Source organism: Ambystoma mexicanum, chromosome 2q (genome assembly GCF_040938575.1).
Source record: "Ambystoma mexicanum isolate Mex_15411 chromosome 2q, UKY_AmexF1_1, whole genome shotgun sequence".
NCBI classification, from domain to species: Eukaryota; Metazoa; Chordata; class Amphibia; order Caudata; family Ambystomatidae; genus Ambystoma; species Ambystoma mexicanum.
Genome location: NC_090924.1, coordinates 1,016,941,841 through 1,016,958,922, shown reverse-complemented (window position 1 = coordinate 1,016,958,922; position 17,082 = coordinate 1,016,941,841). Strand labels below are relative to the sequence as shown.

Sequence of the window (17,082 nt, the reverse complement as noted above, 5' to 3'; positions counted from 1 at the left end):
TACAAGCCTCCCAATGCAGGCTCCTTACCATATGCAAATAAGAGTCTCCTGTGAAACAATGCCAGGCTTTCAAATTCAAGCATTAAATGCTTCACAGTTTCTTTTACCTGTGTGCCACTGAGTCTACATAATCTTATATCACAGCTTATACCCGTTCTCGATCCCATGACCTACGTGGTATTTAGCCAATTTAATTTAATTCACATATTAGCGTGTCCCTGATTGGTGCTTTCATAATGTTACGCTCGGTGTACACCACCCGGCGAACTCCTGGCTGCTCTTTTCATCATGGGCCCAGGTGAGTGAGACTGCCCCCGCGACCCTCCATGGCATGCTATTTGGGAAAAAAGTCCCGCGCCACCCAGGAACCGGCCCTACTCGCCGTAGCTTCCTCATGCCAGCCACCTCCCTCTCCCTACCTCCAACCCACCCACCTTCCCTGATTGGCACGTCCCCATGGTCATCACTGACCTTCCCAGGGCAGCCCTCTACCCGGCAGCCCCTGCGGCTAAGGGCCCCATGGCCAAGGGCGGCTCCTTCATAGGCGGCTCCAAAATGTGTCTGCCGGTGTCAGCCAGGGAAGCCAGAGAAGCCAGCTATCAATAGAAACCAACAAAAACTGTGAATGTGGCATGGGTGGGGAGTAGAGCAATTATTCTACTCCAGAAAAACCCTGCCACACTATCTTACCTCCCAATAACATAGACTGCCATAGTCTCACACCAGGTATACTCAGAAAGATTTGTGACTACCAGACTGAACCTGTTCATGACAGAATTGTAGAAATAGTCTTCCATTACATACTAACTTACCTATCAATGTCACCTAGCACCGCACCTAGGTGAAACCTTAATGTCAGCATGTCCACACCTAGATAGAGCAGTGAATATTGGCATGTCCACACTTAGATAGAATTGTGAATATTAGCATGTCCACACTTAGATAGAATTGTGAATATTAGCCCGCGTCGCATCTAGATAGGACTTTGAATATTAGCATGTCCACACTTAGATAGAATTGTGAATATTAGCCTGCATCACATCTAGATAGAATTGTGAATATTAGCATGTCCACACTTAGATAAAATTGTGAATATTAGCATGTCCACACTTACAGAGAATTGTGAATATTAGCCTGCGTCGCATCTAGATAGGATTTTGAATGTTAACATGCCCGCACCTAGGTGAAACCTGAAGAATAGCATATGCCACACTTGAAAGGTGAACATTAGCCTGCGTCGCATCTAGATAGGATTTTGAATATTAGCATGTCCACTTTAGACAGAATTGTGAATATTAGCCTGTATCGCATCTAGAAAGAATTGTGAATATTAGCATGTCCACACTTAGATAGAATTGTGAATATTAACCTAAGTCGCATCTAGATAGGACTTTGAATATTAGCATGTCCACACTTAGATAGAATTGTGAATATTAACCTACGTCGCATCTAGATAGGACTTTGAATATTAGCATGTCCACACTTAGATAGAATTGTGAATATTAGCCTGCGTCGCATCTAGATATGATTTTGAATGTTAACATGCCCGCACCTGGATGAAACCTGAAGAATAGCATATGCTACACTTGAAAGGTGAACATTAGCCTGCGTCGCATCTAGATAGGATTTTGATTGAAGGATAGCATGCCCGTGCCTAGATGAAACCTGAATGTTAGCATGTGCCACACTTAGAGTTCCAAACATTAGCCTGTGCCGCATCTAGATAGGACTGTAAAGGTGAACAAGTGCTACACTTAGACAAAACTGTGAATGTTAGCATGCAAAAGATCAGGTAACCCACTAACCAATATAAGCTCAAACTCTGCATACTTATCTCACTCACAAAACTCACACAACCACCTCTCGCACAACAAGCCGCACGCACTTCACAACACTGCAACAACACATAAGCCGGAGCAACAGCACATGCGGACTGACACCGATCCAATACCCGCACCAAAGCTCAGCACCCGGTGTTTACCGAGTGGAAGCTGCCAACAGAACACCACTCCTCCCACTATCCTACTCCCTCTTCCCCTTACTAACCCATGCCACCTTATCATTTACATATCTGCCAGAGCGCCTGGGGACCAATTCCGTTGGTGATGGTGCGCGGTACAAATATCTTTAACATTTAACATTTATATCCATCCATGTGTAATTGTCATATTCGCTGCGCACCGCGTAGCGGACCACTTACCTGCATTAAACTGGTGTTTATACTCTTGGTGGCGTTTTCACCAGAGGTTAGGATAGGCAGCTCCACGTCAACAGTCGCAGTGGCAGGCTCCCAGCAATGCTGTGGTGCCCTCCATGTTTGTTTGGCCACATTGGGCAGTGTCCCAGCCCCCTTCTGATGCTCTTCTCTCCCGGCCCAGTGTTTCCAGTCTCCATGGAGACACGCACACGCTGCATACCACAGAAGCCACAAAAGCTGCCTTCCATAGGGCCTCAGGGCATCTCAATGCTCCAGTTGTCTGTGCCCTGCGCTCTGACTCGTGTCGTTTTCCTATTTCTCCTACCCAAATCCTTTTTTCCCAGTTCCTGTCCTTCTTGCCCTTTCCTTCTTTTCTTTGCCTGCTGTGTTGCTTTAGGTCTCTGCTCTCTGCAGTCTTGTTCAGCTCTCCTGCCTTAGTATCTCCCTGCCGTTCTGCTAGACCTGCCTGACTTTTTCTGCAAGACTTTTGCCCAGCTGCTGCCTGAACGTCATACTGCAAGATCTGCCTGACTATTACTGCAAGGCTCTTTTGCAAGCTGTTGCCTGCGCATCACCTGCCAGCGTTCTTGTCTCACCATTCCAACATTGGCTCCCCTTCCAGTTGTTGCACGGTCCTGGTACCATGTAAATCAGGGGAAGCAGGGTCCCTGGTAATGAGAGGGTTCGCAGGGGATTCCTGGGTTCACATCCACTCAGGGTTTTTTTGGGATACCTCTCTGTGTCATCTCACACAATGGCCGAGCTAGAGAGGAATCGGAAACCAGAAAGAAAGTTAAATGAAACAAACCTGACGCAGTCCTCGATAATAATCCTATTAATGGGATACTCTAGCAAATAGGAAGGGGATATCCTATGGCTTGAATATTGTAGTAAATACTCGCCGCTAAGCATTTTACTAGCCAATTCAGTCATAAATTGTTCGGAATCCACTGTGTAAATGTTCCTTTTAGAAGCATATTTAGTAGCATGTTAAAGCGATTGGAGGTATTAATAATGGGGTCAATTGTAGTGCATTGGCACCACACCCTAGAATCCCTAAGATTGCACGTCATACTGGAGGACGATTTATGGATAATATACATAAGAGTGTTTTGGGGAAGTCCACCAATTTCTAGAATAGATTCAAACGTTATGACTGCATTTCTTGTATTAATGCTGTTTAAACAGAACGCAGCATATAGATATTCTGCTGGTAAGCAGGTAGGACATTTAGCTATTATTTTAAGACATAGGCCTTCAAGTTTCCAGATTATGGGCATATCTGAATCCCCAAACAGAGGCATCATACAAAAGAATAGGAGGATGTTTTGACTTATAAACTTCTATGATGATGTCATGAGAATAGGTACTATACTTCCTGACAAAAGAAATGATGACACCAAGCTGCTGTCGCACTTTAACCTCTCTTTTAACTATCTGCGGTTGCCATGTAAGTTTGTCGCAATGGTCACGCCTAGATATTCATATTGATTGACAGTTTCAAGATCAGGTGTTCTAATTTTCCAAGTTAGATGTTTATTTAATTTATGTTGCCTGATCTCAAATACCATGATCTTGGACGTGGTGAGTTGATGTTAAGACCGTTTTTTTTAATTTAATTAAAGTTCGACTTATTTAGTAGTTGCTGGAGGTATTTATGTGTGTTTTCTAACAGTACAATACTTCCTTCCACAATACAATGGCACAACGAAGCGAGGAAGGAGTAATACCGTAGGAAAAACAGGTTTAATGGTGAAGTTTGTTTCCTGATATTGAGCGCCTCACCTTGGCTTTGTTTCCCTCTAAGCAGGTACGGCGAGGCAGAGAAATCCCCATGGGTGGCACCAAGTTAAACTGCTGGCATGCTGAAAACTTCTCTGCTCTCCGACAGCAATAAGTAAAAGCTCCCAGTAAAGGGATTTTGCTTGATAGCTGCCATGAGGGCACACCAGAAACTGACAGACGTGAAACTGCTTCAGCTTACAAAATGGCTGCCTGCCAAGTGCTTGAAAATCAAAGACTATAAAGGTAATTAAAACATTATTTTCCATAGGAACTTCTTTTTAAAACAATGCCAATATATCTTTTTTATTATGGCCAAAATGTTTAAAGCATAACCTTTTTGAGTGAACTACCCCTTTAAATAAGGTAGGTGCCAAACTACACCTCTACTTAAGTCCAAGGAAGGTAGGCATAGATGCTGTCACTTCCCCATTAGCAGACAATCTAACTTTAACTCTGCTATTATTATGACGAGAAATTCTCATTTGGAGAAGTCCCCTAAGGATGCCCTAATTTGGTTAATTTTTGCTGTAGTATCTCCCGCTATACGGTGTCGAACCGGAGCTAAAGGTTACTTAATTTTCTTGGTGCAACATTCTGCTATATTGATTATATTTGCTTTGAGACATAGGCCCCCTTATTAACTTATTTTATTTTTCATTTAGATCTGTTATGGATGGAATGTCACGACTCTCACCGAAAACCCCATCTGGCAAACCCATTGGCCAGGTGGAGTCAGGACTCGGGCCTCTAGAGCCTGGCATCCTCTTCAAAAGCCCTCATGGGGCCAGTCCTGGCGCCTATGGTGCCAGGCTCATACATCATGAAAAACAATGTGCTTGCGAACTACTTTATTGTATTGTCAGCCAACATGGAGGCATCCACATAGCTTGGTTCCTAAGAACCAAGCTATGCGGTCTAGTGTTTTGGGTGTGGTAGCCTAGGGACTACTTTACCTGGACTATTTTGTTGGGGCTATTTAAACCACACCCGAGCAAGACAACACGCTTCGCAATACTTTGCAGCTTGCAAATTGACGCTCACCGTGTCCAGCTATTCCCTCGAACCTCGGAGAAGCAGAACCTGCAAGGAGACAAAAGGAACATCATTAGCAGCAGCATCTTACCTGCAGTCTTCATCTTTAAACACTCGCAGCTACTGAGAACAGATTCCTCGAATATGCACACCTCCCGGACAGAACCACCTGAAAGAGGAAGATAGAGGCAACATTAAAGAAAGCAGTAGAGACATTTACAAATTACTAACTGCTCAAAAGGCTTACCTGGCTGGTCATCTCTCGGCTGGCACCACTCCGGACATTCCACTCGCGCTGAAGAACACCGCGACCTACAAGGAAGGAAAACACAGGTTAGCAAAGGCATGACTTTGCAGCGCTGCGCATAGCGCTTACTTACCGCATCATAGCGCTCTTAATGCGCCATCATTTACCAGCGGGGCTTAACCAAGCCAGTTCGCCGCGCTGAAGCTACGCATACCTAAGGGAGAAAAAAGAGACATTTTAAACAAAGAAAGGCATGCAAGATAGCAACAAAACTAAAGAACAGCAATAAGACCTACCTGAACAATATCAAATCGGTCGGCGTCAGTGAAGTAACTGGACCGCACTTGCCCATGAAAGACAACGCGCCCCTGCAAAGAAGACAGGATGGAGAGCATGCCTAATTCTACCACAAGGTGAGGAGATGGCGCCAGAGGGAAAGAAATCATACAGGAGTGGAGGGAGGATACTTCCCCCAGTCGGTCCGTCTTGAACACAGTCCTCCTGTATTTTCAGGCAAAACCTTCCCCGCAGACCACATCAGGACAAAGCTGAGAATCATACCAACGAGTAACCCGGCTGGGTGGCGTCCCTGTGGATACCAGGTGAGCGTAACAGGAATAGTAGAAGTTGGAAAGACATCCACCTCTGAAGTTTAACCAGATGTCGGGCAGTAGAGTTAACACAGAGGACAGTGATATAAATAGAATACATTGCAACATACAGAGAAGAAAGAATTTAGCTTAGGTATTTCATGTGGCATGATGGAGATGAATTGGGTTTTTGATGATACGATCTGGGATAATAATGTTTAAAGTCAGGTGGTCATTAAATCTTATATAGCTCCGAAACATTTGAACAATGAAGACACACGCATATATGATTTTTATTTTAATCAGATATATTTTGTGATTATTTTGAGAATGTGTTCTCCTGCTGAAGGATTATAGATCTTAATGTTCATTAGATGTATATTCATGTCTATCCATAGTGGATTACAAATGTTATGTAATACAATGAACCATACCTGGGCCTGTTGATTATTAATAATGTTTTGAACTGAAAACCGTAGCAGAGATTTTCCTCAATAGTCCAACAAGCCATATTGGTTCTATCCTTGCCTAATGTTTATGTTTACATTCTCTAAAATCACGGCAGAATTGCACTTACTGGAAATCTAAATTGCATGGTGCATCATGAAGGCTAATCTCCATGCACAAAGAACTCTATGTCTTCAAAAGTGCCATCAATGCACCAGAACTGTTTATTTTTAATTCATCATAACCAAAACAACTCGAACTTCTCTTACCATGCAGATCGTAAGAGGATTCTGTTTCTTTTAAATGCAATTATTTATTTAAATGCGTATGAAATATACACGACAAACATGTTAAAAGGGCCCAGGATACCAAGAGGCAGCACAGGCAGATAGCAATCAAGCAGGGGTCAACTTTGAGCAAAATGTTTTATACGTCTTGACTGACTACCGAGGTCATTAGTAGTTTCCAGAACTGGAGCACATATGTTATTTGGTAGGAGTGGCTGGGAAGAATGTTCTCAAGAGTTGGGGCTACCTCTGGGAACACTTAAACCTGATGCTGGACCATCTGGAAACTGGAAAAGTAAGGAGTAGTTGATGGGCATAGCCAGGTCTTGAAGGTATTTGTAAGTCGGGCAGAAGAGTTTATTATAGAGATATATTTTTACTGGGAGTCCCTGGCGGAATCTCTGGAAGGTAGAGATTGCTGCTTTGAAAGGCAAGGGATGAGACTTATTTTGTATGCAGGAAGACTACCATAGAGTGCATCTGGTAAGAATAAATGAGTGAACCCTAAGGCTGCAGAGTCATTTTCTTGAGGAGTGAATTTAATGAGGTTCAAGAGAGACTTGAGTTGGAAGAAGTATGATTGCACTACTGCTCCAATTTGTGAGTTCATGCTAAGGTCAGCATCCCATATGGTAAAAGGGGGGTTTGGCTTCAGTGGACTCCAACTTACACAATTCTGAATTATAAAGCAAATTCTCTGCACACGCCAGAAAATGTTCAATGCAGCTCTATCACAGGATGCCAACTGATGGCACTGCCCGGAAATGCACTGCAAAGTAGTAAATGTCATACAATGATTGTGGAAAGAGTGAGAGGAGAACATAAAGTGCAAGAAAGTAACGTCTCCCACCTACGTGACCTGAAAAGATTCATAGGGTTGGGTACACACATGAGAAGATGGCTAGCCATAACAGTAGCAGTAGACAGATAACGCTTAGTCAGACATTGGTGCAGAACCACATGGCCTAACATAGGGCATGCATTTATTGTGCCTAACAATAAAGGTCATGTACAGATGAGGGGTGCTGAAACCATCCCCAAGTGACCCGTGAGCATGGTGGTAGGATGGGATCATATAAACACCCGATCCCTCAGAGCCTCATATGCACAAAGTGCAAAAGATCATTTCAAATTCACCTTTCCTTCACGATTTAGGGTCCTTAGAGTAACTTTGTGCAACCACTCACGCCCCCTTCCTGTTTTCACGTCTTGAAGCAGCCTGCAGCTCGTAGTTACCACTATCTTTAAATCACAAATAAAATGAAACAATTTTGCAGGTGATGGATTTTTTACTTGGACTTCAAAGGTAACTTGCTGTTTTCAGAGGATACTCATTGAGGGAGGCTCGCAGACGGTGTCAGTTCTTCATTGACTGCAAATGTGTTTGCAGAGTGATATTTTAATTACATTATATCTACATGCTTTCCAAGCATGAAGAAAATAAGGCACACCTTTATTTGTTTGTCAAACTTTAAATGTACAGTACATGTGTACTGTGGTAGCAGTGCTTTAAATTGGATAAGAAATCGAGGAGGGGCGCCAGCACACAAAGTAATACTTGGGGTGGAGTCTAACTCTGCCTCAAAACCCCAAGTCGCTAAGGAACCTCTAAAAGATATTGGACCAATGTTTTTAAAAGAGTGGCCTAACAGATGCGGTTGAGGATTCATACCTTCAAAGAAAGCGAGTAAAATCTATTTTAAAAGATTTATCTTTATATATAAAGCGGAATGTATATATGTGTGTATGTTTATCCCGCTATAAAAATCCACACAGCGGAACCCACATCTACCATGTGTTGCATGGATTCCTCTTTTGTCTGGGGCACGGTTGTAGTCTATGTTTGGATGCAAAGAATTCACTCCGTAGACACCATCATTTACGGATGCTCACCCCGATTCACAACAGTAGGTACTAGAAGGAGGCACAATTTGGAAAAGTGTCTGAAGCAAAATGTTCGATGTGTTGGTTATTCCTTTGAAATGTATTACTACTGTATAAGGTTCGAAGATGTTTATTAAAGCATTTTTAAAAGGAATGAAAAAGAAATATTTTTTTATCATGCCACTCGAAATATGGGAAATGGCAAGGTTACAGTTTACTTAAGTTCATTCATGATAAGAGAGCACAATCAAAGAATCTTTTTTGGACATTTTCTCAAATGTGCTGAAGCCACTGAGTGACTGAAACATGCCGCACAAAAAAACGAACATCACTTGGAAAAGCTCCATCTGATACAAAGCGAAAATCAATATCAAGAGCTTCTGAAACACAGCAACAAACAGCAACATGACTTGCTGACCAGAAGGCAAGAGCAACTTTCTCCAGGGAAAATGAGATGCCAGAGCAAACTGAAGCCAGACTTGCTGACAAGAGGACAAGAGCAACATCCTCCAGGGCACATGAGACACCAGAGCAAACTGAAGCAAGACTTGCTGACAAGAGGACAAGAGCAAAATCCTCCAGGTGTGAGGAACTCATGGTGACAACAAGTAAGACAGACACAAGTGATCACAGTTCAAGGGTGTTTATTGAACAATGAAAGTGGTATGCGGGTTGGAAAAACGCCTAATCTAAACCTAAATCTAAAATGGGGACGGATGTCGATCACAAAATGAAAAATAAGGCAGTCCTAGATGTGTTGTGTCAAATAACAGGGCCTATACTAAGAAAACATATTTTCCAATTCCTTACGCTACATACAAACGGGTGTGGGGTTAGGTTTCAAGAAAAAGAAAAGAGTGTTCTTAACTAATATGTCAGGATGTGCTAGCCTGGGCCTTCCGTCCCCACGTTTTGAGCCGGGGTGAGATGGGAGCTTGGAGCACAATACAGTCTCGGGTTTCTCCAACACGAGACGACAGTTCCATTGGCAGTTCTCAGGACACACTCTTGGGGTTTCTAGCACGAGATGACAGTTCAGCTTTCACCCTCAGAGCTTTTGGTATTCAAAGTCATCAATGGCCAAATCTATGCCAACAGACCAGAGCGAGGGAAACTCCCGCGCCTGTGGTACCGGCCTTGACTCCAACGAAACCAACAGCCAAGCGGTTCATCACAACGGTTGAGTCGAGGGAGAACCGATAAGAACCGGGCTGTGATGAGTAAGAATCGCAAAGAAATTATTGAACTTTGAATGAATTGTTAAAAGTGTGAGTGGAGACCAGCTGCAGAAGGAAAGCAACACGAAGTGGGTGATAATTCGAGAGACTCTGGTCGAGCCTCATATGAAAGAAACTACAAGTACCAGAAGGCTGTAAGAGAAAGTGTGTTTTTGTGATTTATACAGTTTATACATACCTTGACATAGTCGTATGCACAGCTGAATGTTGGTTCCAAATTGAACGCTGAGAAAGTATAGTTGATTGTGTTCCCTGAGGATGCTTGGATGGTCCAATTACAATGCATGTTATGGGGGTAAGCTTGCGGATAGTTTGCACTCTCCAGGATCCCTCGAGTTTGATTGGCAATTACGACTCCTTGACAAACTGAAAAGATAAGGGAAATCAAAAGCTCAACACTACTCATTCTGCAGTCTTGCCAAAAACACACTCAGACCTTTAAAGCATAACTTCTCTTTCTTCCATGCACAGTTGAACAGCATCTGTGTATGTGGTTCAAGCAACATATGTAAATGTGAGCATTTATGCTTTCTGTTGACAAGAAACCCCTTGAAAACCCCTGAGCAGAAAATGTGTTTTAACCCCGTACACTAACATAACAGCACACTGTGAGGAAGGCATGGTATCAAACAGTGAAGACAGACCCAAGTGATCACAGTTCAAGGTTGTTTATTGAACTTCAATTAGGTTTGATAAACACCTATCTAATCCTAAATCTAAAGATGGGAGCAAGCTACGATCAAAGAACGCAGTCCTAGTATAGTCTGGTCAAAATGAATGGGCCTACACTAATAAACCTATTGCCAATACTTGCTTCTAAATACAAATGGTGTGGGAAACATTGTTATACAAAAGAAAATTGTTCAAGAAATGATATGACCGGATAGTTGAGCTGATAGCTTCCCTTCCCAGTGTTTTCAGCCCTGGACAAAGCGGCACACTCAGCTTTTCTAGCATGAGGATGCAGTTCAAAATCTCAGTATCAGGACCTTTTGTGGCAAAGTCTCTTTGCCATTCAAAGTCTCTTATTTCAGAGGGCCTGATGCGACAAACAAACATTTAAAGTTCCTTTCTCTTCCGGATTCTCATATGCGCAACTTCTCTGGTGATTCACTGTTCACCCCGGGTCCTCCTCTGCCTGGCTCGGACCCACTTTAATGCAAAACCTTCAATTGGTCTCCCTCTGCCTAGCTCGAACCAAATTTATCTCACTTTCCAAACTTACTTTACTATATCAAAAACGAAGACCTTCGATTGTGTGCAGGATTTTGCTTCACCCGTCGCAGGATCACTTCGATTCCCGATTCTTTGTTCTCTTCTTAATATATGCCTTTTAACTTTCACTTCTGCCATTTCCCAGCTGGACACCTTACAGAGACCCTCAATTGAGCACCCATGTGGTGCCGGACAACCCTGTCAAAGGTATCGTATCAAAGTCTCTTCAAAGTTCAAACACTCATCACCAATTCAACTTTACTTGCATCTTTTATCACACGTGATTTGACAATGTTCATTCCAGCGCTCGCCATACAATGTTGCGTCTTGCAAGCTTGGCTTCAACACAGAACAGTCTTGTATCGGTCTGCCCAACTCACGGGCTGTGTTGATTTCACTGAAACTGCTTTGTTCTTGGAGCCAAGGACGGTACCATGATGGCTGCTGCTTCTCCCTGCCTTGATTAGTGACCCAGGAAGGCCCCCGGTATCTCTGACACACAATACAGGATTCTTCAGCCTGGTTTCCTGGTCTTATGCTCTCTAATCTCGAGGGCTCTTGAAAGTAACGGTTTCTTGTCGGAAAGGTCAAGGGAACTTCCCTCTTTGCAATCCCTTCTGGTTTTGCCAACTTTCTTCGCTCAATCAGCTGCCATTTTGAAACTGCTGTTTCCTCATGTGCTTTGCCTCACTCAGAGTGTGCTCTCGTGCTCCGCCTTTTATCCGTGTGGGGAAGCTTAATGGAAGTCAGGTGTGAGTGACGGTCAGAAATTCCCTGACCTCACCTGACCATTGTATTGGGGCACGTCAGGTATACTGCTCAGGTGTTAGTCTGTTTTCTCCCGGAGCAGGTTGTCCGTGTGAAAGTGTTTGTGTAGGAAAAGGTGGTGGGGGGGGGAGTTCCTACGCAACCTATGTGATAGGATGGGGTAAAGATGTTACAGGAAAAGGGGTACTGTGTTTTACCATTTGGCATCCCAATCCTACTCCCTGAACACCCTTCAACCAGGTGATCCTGCCACACTGATCCACCCCCAGGAACTGGATCCAAAAGTGATGACTGTGTCCTGGTCACCTGGATGACAGATCCCCGGAGACTAGTGGGTGAGACACCTTCTGGTTTCTCACATGCCTTTCCCTATGCAATGTTGCCGCATCTGTTTCACAGGGAAACCGAGAAAGGAAATCGATGTTCCCCTGGTCTCTACCTTTTCAGTGCTCCACAGTGAAACAGTAGGGTTACAGGTCTAAGAACCATTGCATGACTTGAGAACTATAGTCCTTTCATTGACTTATCCATACTAAAGGAGTATGACACTGTGACAAGTGTGAACTTCCGTCCTAGGAGACAGTATCTCAGATGGGTGATGGCCCATTTGATGGCAAGGGCCTCTAATTCCAACACAGAGTAGTTATTTTCACGTCGGAAGAGTTTTCGAATAGTGAATAGGTTAGGGTGTTCTAATCCATCACACATTTATGACAAAACTGCTTCTAACCCTGTAAGAGAGGCATCAGTTTGTAACATGTACCACCTTTAGGATCGGGTTCTGGCACAAGGTTTGTTTTAAGTAGTCCAATGATTCTTTCGGAGTTCAACGTACTTTAATTAGTCCATCAACCTAGCTGTTCTGTCCGAGAAACTAGGGATAGACCTATGGTAATAAGCATTTAGTCCTAGGAATGCCCTGAGGTCTCTCTTGGTCTTAGGCGTGAGGGTATCTAGGATGGCTTTCACTTTTTCTCATTGAGGCTGAACACTGTCATTCCCTACAAAGAAGCTGAGGTATTTCACAGCTAATTGAGCCAGCTTACATTTGGATGGATTGGTAACTAAGCCGGCTTCTCTGATGGCTCTCATAATAGTAAAAAGATGGAAAAGATGGTCTTCCCAAGTCTTACTATAAACGACTATGTCGTCAATGTAAGCCCCACAGAAATCGGGGTAGGGCTGTAATATCCTTTCCATGAGCCTTTAGAAATTGACGGGGGCCCTGTGTAGACCAAACGGGGGGACGCTGAACTGGAATAGTCCCAGGGGCGTCGAGAATGCTGTCTTTTCCTTATCAGATACATGTACTGGGACCTGCCAATACCCCTTGGTTAAGTCTAGGGTTGATAGGAATGTGGAATTTCCAAGTTTGTCGATCAATTTGTTGATGCGCGGCATAGGATAAGCATCAAAGTCAGAGATTGCATTGACCTGCCAGAAGTCTATGCAAAACCTTCAGGAATTATCATGTTTAGTGACCAACACAATAGGGGAGGACCATGGGCTTGAAGAGGGCTCGATAATGTTTGCCTCCTGCATTTTTTCCACTTCCTCGACCAATATCTGTCTTCGGGCTTCCAGGAGTCTATATGTATTCAAATGAAGCATTTTTCCCTTAGGAGTTCCAATATAATGATAGGTGCTGTGTACTATCCCTCGTTTCTCGCAGAATACATTGGGGAATGTCGTGACCAGATTGTTTAAGTCTTCTTGTTTTTGTTTAGATAGATCTTGGGGAATCAGCACAAATTATTTATTTCTTCCAGCACCAGGCAAAACATTATTGAGGCAGTGGCTGTGGAAGGATTTTCTTTCCACTCCATTAAGAGATTTACGTGATACAATATGATATGATATGATAGTTTATTTGTATAGTGCCTAAACACAATGTGTTTCAAAGCGCTTCAAGGCAAGGGAGGGAACACGGGAAAAATACAGTGAACATTCTTACAAGGTCTTGAACAATAAGAATGTGAAGGTAAGTCTTTTGCTTCCTCTCAGGTTGGGCTATTTTATAGGTACGGTCCGTGTTTGCTCTAGTACCTCATATGGCCCATGCCACTTTGAGATCAATTTATTTTCAGAAGTAGGTAAGAGGACTAATACTTTTTGTCCTACTGGAAAGGATGTTAAGTTTACCTTCTTGTCGTAGGTGGACCTCTGTTGGGATTGGGCTTTTTCCCTGTGAGTATAGACTGGATTTCGAACGAGTTCCGTATGCTCTCTCAGTCAGATAGCTGTTTGTGGGAGGGGAATATGTGCCTCTTCTGTCTCCTCCCCAGTCTCCCGGATCATGTCTAGGACATTTCTTTGTTCTCTACCATAAAGGAGTTTAAAAGCAGAGAATCCGGTGTATGCCTGAGGGGTCTTTCTTACTGCAAATAAGGCTTGGGGTATCATGCAATTCCAGTCTTTCCCATCCTTGTCTAACAACTTTCTCAAAATCATCCTAAGGGTTTTGTTAAATCTCTCTACCAATCCTTCCATTTGGGGTGGTAAACTGAGGTTCTTAAGGTGGTAATTGACTTCACCCATGAGTTTGCTCATAAAATTGGATCCCCGATCCATTAGAATTTCCTTGGGGAAACCAACCCTAGAAAAAAAGGGAAAATAGGTGTTTTAAGATTTGTAAAATTTTAAAATCAATTGAATCTTCAGGCCTATTTAATAAGGAGAGGGCTATTTATGTGGCCATTACTTGGAGCCATTTACTTGGCAGAGCTCTTCTGAGAAATTCTGAAATTCTCCAGATAACACCTGGGAAACGATCTCCCAACCCTCAGGTCATCAGTTCTGTAGTTCAATGAGACCTGTGTATTTCAGAATGTATTTCAAGAGCCTTTTAAATTGACACTCGCACCACAGACACTGTAGCAGGGATTTTGAATTTATTTCTTTGATGTTACAACACACACTCACATACACGCACACACACACACACACACACACTGCACTGTTTCTTGGACCAACACCCTATCTGCTTCTCGATTCATTTTTTCCCGTAGGTTCATACTAGCATTTTGTGTAAGCTCTTCCTGCTTCTGGGTTTTTAAGTGTCACTAGATATGTTTGGGGTGTGTTACTTAGCTCAAATTCTTGGTTTGAAGGAAGGCTTTTTTTATATGGTCCACGTGGGAGTCCACCTTTGGTTGGTCAGTGTCACCATATGTTAGATCCAGTCATTTTTTGGTAATAGCTTTCAGGATATTTCATTGAACAAAGGATAGCCAGTGTCAAAGACAGGCTTTCCACTTCCTTTGCATCACTAAAAGCTTTCTGTCATTTCTCTCTGGTTGGCTGATTAATTCTTGTAGGATCGTATCTATTGGTAATGCTTCTGAGATCTAGATCTTTTGTCTGCATAGGTCATTGCAACCTTTATTGCATGTTTCACTGGAAAGATGAAACTGCTGTCCCCATCAATTGCTGATGGTCGAAAAACTATTGGGATCTGATTGATTAACATCCCTTTTGCCATTATATTCGATTTTGCTTTATTGGACTTGATTTTATTCACACGCCTTTGTTGTGCATGCTCATAGAACAGCCTAATCAGCACGAAGTGCGTGCTGGGGACAATTTTTTGGTGCAACCCCTTTGCAGACCCTGATCAAACCAAAGAGGTGTTTATTTATGGAGGTATTCTCGAGCTTCCTCCATAGGATGTTCCTACCTATCAGGCAGGCCGGGAGTATAGCTCAGAGGCAACACCTTTGTCTTGGAAGCAAGACAACGCATAACAACACAGGTTTGAAACCTGAGCTCGTGCTTAGAAACCGGCTCCGGTATTAAGTGTATCAGAAACAAGCGCCGGTATTAAGCGTGTTACAAAAGAACAATTATAAAGGCTTGTGAATATTCTAAAAAGGCTGCATAGAGTGTTCTTTCTCCTCAGCCTGCGCACTTCTCAATAGGGTGTTGCAGGATGAAGGCCTAGCCAGTAGTTGTGAAACCTACTGTGAAGCCACCTGGATAGTTCAAAATGTTTTTCTCTTCCTTTGCCCATTCATGGAAATCTCGAGTTTTATTTTTGTCGTATAAAATGATACTATTTGCCCTTGAAGTCACCCAGCAAATGTTTTCTGCATTTGAATAACTTCCGGAGAATTGGCACTCAATAAGTACTTACAAATTTCACTTGGCATGAGATTCTGACTTGGGGACAAAGTATTACGCCTCCCATTAACTTCTGTAAAACACATCACATACTCCAAGCTTATGAATTATTGCTAAAATTAACATCCGCCACCTTCTTCAAATCGAGCAGCCCAGTGAGCATACCCACAGCAGGAACTTACACCAGCAACCAGTAACGTTTTCAATGTATCAAACCAAGTCATTAATGGTTAACGCATGCGTCTCCATGACAAGGAACATTGAAAACATGGTCCTATTGACTCCCATTGTCTAAAGGGGAGTGGCAAGCTTGTAGTACAAGTGGCCAATAAGCGACTTGCATGGGGGTTCTGCATAGTTCAATGGATCCCCTATGCCAATGCGCGTGGGAAAATTACTACACTGGTCTTTGCTATGCAAGTATATATTCACTGCAATGTATGCATCATTCTCAATTTTGCCTCTAATGGAAACTGCTTTTCAGTTTACTATCTCTGGTAAGCTCTATGCACAAATGTGTCCGTGTATTACGTGCAGGATTTTTTCTTGAACATGCATGTACAGACCTGCTCCCAACGATGCTCAACAAATGCATCTTTCGCTCCTTCTACGACACTTGTGAGCAGGCACAGCTGCCATAGATTTATTCCACTTTGTTTGAGTGCACTGGGGCATGCCTTCTGCTGCAGTCGCCAGTGTCGTGTGGGTGCACCCACCTGTTGATTCCATGGGTTTATAAAAGAAATATTTAAAAATGAGGCACCATCCTGCATCTTTAATATTTTATAACAGTGAAAGTGAATCCTTAGAGATGAGCCAACCCAAGCCATTGGCTTTGTATCAAATAAAGTTGACGATTTAGATTCAAACCAGTTGGGAGCCATCCTATAAGCCAGCCATCTTTGTTAGCAGTCAGTGGAAGCAGGTTTCCACTTCTCATTGGGAGCCCAAATCATTGCAGAAGACTATATGGTCCTGACTGCATTGACCGTCCATATCCCATGTTGATCGTAGGCCCACCGAATGTCTATTTCATGTCTTTGTACTTCTTTGCAATTTCTTCCTTCAAGGGAAACATCAGACCTTTGCTAAAATAGGTCTAAGTCCTGCCCCATCTGTGGGTCCAAATACTCACAATCCAATGCACCATTTTCTTTTAAACGGATCCAGATAGTATATCCAACAGTTTTGGTAGTTCTCTCTGAAGGAAGGTTCCCAAACGTTCCACGTTACAATTTTTAGGGAAGACAGACGTTCATGTATTGTTTCTTTG

At 43.0% G+C, this 17,082-nt stretch overlaps 1 protein-coding gene across 1 annotated transcript in view; it reads right to left on the bottom strand.

The window, feature by feature from the left end:
* Positions 1-17,082, bottom strand: part of CUBN (cubilin) — a 1,794,835-nt gene that overhangs the window by 1,161,289 nt on the left and 616,464 nt on the right. The window contains exon 27 of the mRNA XM_069648353.1: positions 9,886-10,073. Within this exon, the coding sequence (XP_069504454.1) occupies positions 9,886-10,073 (188 nt within the window). The remainder of the gene's footprint in view (positions 1-9,885; positions 10,074-17,082) is intronic.